Source organism: Rhagoletis pomonella, unplaced genomic scaffold, assembly GCF_013731165.1.
Source record: "Rhagoletis pomonella isolate Grant_MI unplaced genomic scaffold, Rhpom_1.0 Rhpom_scaffold_00006, whole genome shotgun sequence".
NCBI lineage: Eukaryota > Metazoa > Arthropoda > Insecta > Diptera > Tephritidae > Rhagoletis > Rhagoletis pomonella.
The window spans coordinates 53798415-53801394 of NW_023458560.1; the positions used below are offsets into that span (position 1 = coordinate 53798415).

Below are 2980 nucleotides of genomic sequence, written 5' to 3' on the forward strand. Positions count from 1 at the left end.
TATATGCAAAATTTCTCTTCTCTTAGATCGCCTAACTGCTAAACGAACTTTCAAATTTGATATGAATTTAAACAGATACGCTACAATATCTATCGCCCTGTTTAATTTGTCGACGTATTCAATTAACGGAACTCTATTTATGTTTGTACGCGTTGTAATCCGGATTGATTCTACAAACTCTGTCACCGCAAAGGCTCTAACTTCAACTTCAGCCTCCCCCACAGGCAGAAACACACACTGCGGCCACTTGTCTGAAGTTAGTGATAACCAGTCCGGACCTTGCAGCCATAAATTGTTATGTATGATTTCTGACGGACTCATGCCACGGCTTAGTAAATCAGCAGGATTATCCTTCGTGTTAACATATCTCCATCTCTTCACATCAGTATTTGTTTGTATCGATGCTACTTTATTAGCGACAAACGTCTTCAGGTTTCGCGGTATCTTTTTTATCCAATGTAGCACCACCTGCGAGTCTGTCCACAAAGTGTAGTCAACTTTAGTAAATTCCATTGCTTTTATTACATAAACAAGTAAACGTGATAATAATTCTGCGGCCGCTAATTCCAATCTCGGCACTGTAATTGCTTTCATTGGTGCAACACGTGTTTTTGATGTTAGTAATGTATTTTTCACCTGTCCATTTCTTGCACAACTCGTATGTAGATTACAGCACCATATGCCATCGTTGATGCATCAGAAAATCCATGTATTTCAGTTTCCTTATCTATGTCTGTAGCAATCCATCTGTCCAGCGTAAATTCTTCAAGACGTCCGATGTCCTGCCAATAATTTTTAAACCTTATCGATATTTCTTCAGGTACAGGCTCGTCCCAATCTAAACCAATACGCCACAAATCCTGTATAATAATCTTGCCTAAAATAGTTACAGGGGAAATGAAACCATTCGGGTCATAGAGCTGAGCTTCACAGCCTAAAACCTTTCTCTTGGTGATCACACCTTCTAGCTCTGGAGTCTTGACGATAAAGGTAAACTGATCCTGGTTGACCTTCCATCTCAACCCTAAGATCGATGCTTTCTCTTCATCCACAAACATGATTCTTCTTCTGATCTCATTTCCTCTACGAGCCTTTTTGAATTCGATTTCCACTTCTTCATTTCGAAACCACCACCTTTTAGAATATGATCAATGTCTTTTGCTAATCTTATCGCCTCACTTTCATTCCTGGATCCGGTGGCGCAATCGTCCATATATAAATCATTCTCAATGACTTTAGAGGCGTCTGAGTGGTCCTTTGCCGCATCCCTCGCACACTGTATCACTGCTCGAACAGCATTAAATGTTGATGATGTCATACCGTATGTTACGACCTTCAACCAATATTCTCCTATTGGATCGTTTGTACTATCTCTCCAAAAGATTCGCTGCAAATTCCATTGCCTTTGGACTATTCGCACTTGGCGGAACATCATTTTTATGTCGCCTATGATACCAATTTTATGCCTACGAAACCCTAGTACTATCTCCGCCAAATCACGTTGCAACTTTTCACCTAGCAGTTGTACTTCATTGAGAGAAATACCCTTATCTGTGCGGCAGCTAGCATCGAACACTACCCTGAATTTTTTCGTCACACAGTGATGCGGAATATAATAAACCAGTTCTCCTGGTTCAGCTGTCCTCGACACCAGCTCCATATGTCCCACCCGCTCGTATTCTTTCATAAAGTCAGTTTTGTTTGTTTAGCTCAGGTCTTTATCTAATCTTCTCTCTAATAACGTAAATCGACGCAAAGCTATCTCTTTTGAACTACCAATGTCGCCAATGTTCTCTCTCAATGGAATCGTAACAGCAAACCTGCCCGAAGCATCTCTTGTATATGTTTTCATAAATATATTTTCCACACTTTCTTATACTTCCGTCCGCTTTGAGAACGCGGCTACCTGATCAAGCCGCCAGAATCGCCTGACCAACTCACCCAGTTCTTCAACACTTGTGCAACATGAATATGAAATCATATCCCGTGTTTCAATACCGCTTTGTCTCTCATGCGCTCCACAGACTACCATACCCAAATGTGTCTCGAGATAAATCATGCCATTAGAGTCATGTGAATGTACGGCGATCAAAATCTTTGCAAAAATTTTGACATTGAGCACCACTTGCACTATGCCGGGTGCCCAATATTCTGGATCAGCGAGTGGTGCAGCAAATGTAGCTGACACTGGTTTCAACTCGCAATCAGCATTTGGTAGCATTGGTTGCCAATTGTTTTCCTTACGTAGAACCCAAAATTCTTCCTCTATGTATCCATCTGATTGGAACCACGGTCTTATCTTAAGAACTGTGCGTCGATTGACTCCAAACGACTTCCCCTCTATACCGACCATGCCACAGAGACAAGCAGCAACAAAGCTTGGCTGTGCGCCACAATCTAGCAGCGCTCGAACTGGCCCGAAAATCTGACCATAGTAGTTTACACTGGAGTTTATTTCTTTCTAACCCCTTTCATTACGATCTTTCTCTATGCCACTAAGCGATTTACGTTTTTTTACTAATTGTTGTTGTTTGTCTAGTAAACTCATTTGCATGTCGACTTTCTTTATCTCTTCATTAATAGTGTCAAGATCATCTGCGAAATTTGATTGTACAGGGTGAGCATACCCAACTTCCGAACTCCGATGCCGTTTGGCGCTTTGAGCTCCGCATTTGCCCTTGACCTTACGTCTGCGATGACTATCTTCAACCTTAAGCGCTAGTGCTTGTTTTGACACTTCCCTCATTGGACAAAGTAAGCTGTTATGTTTAATCTGCCCTGGACAACGAGAACACCCATTCTGAAAACAATTACCAGCTCCGTGCCTTTTCTTGAAACAATTCTGGCAGATATTGTTGCTTCTTACAAAATCCTCACGAGATCTTAAGTTGAGCGCAACAAAATCATCACACATCCATAGTGGATGATCACCACTACAGGCGACACATGGAAATGATCTCTTACCTAACAATCTGCTTTG

The 2980-nt window shown here is 41.5% G+C and overlaps 1 protein-coding gene across 1 annotated transcript; it reads right to left on the reverse strand.

Moving 5' to 3' along the window:
* Nucleotides 1-1068: 1068 nt before the first annotated feature.
* LOC118740963 lies at nt 1069-1826 on the reverse strand (the record flags this gene model as incomplete). Its single annotated transcript, XM_036472739.1, is given in 1 exon segment — nt 1069-1826. A coding segment is annotated over 1 exon segment (619 nt), but the record flags the coding sequence as incomplete, so codon positions are not given.
* Nucleotides 1827-2980: the final 1154 nt, after the last annotated feature.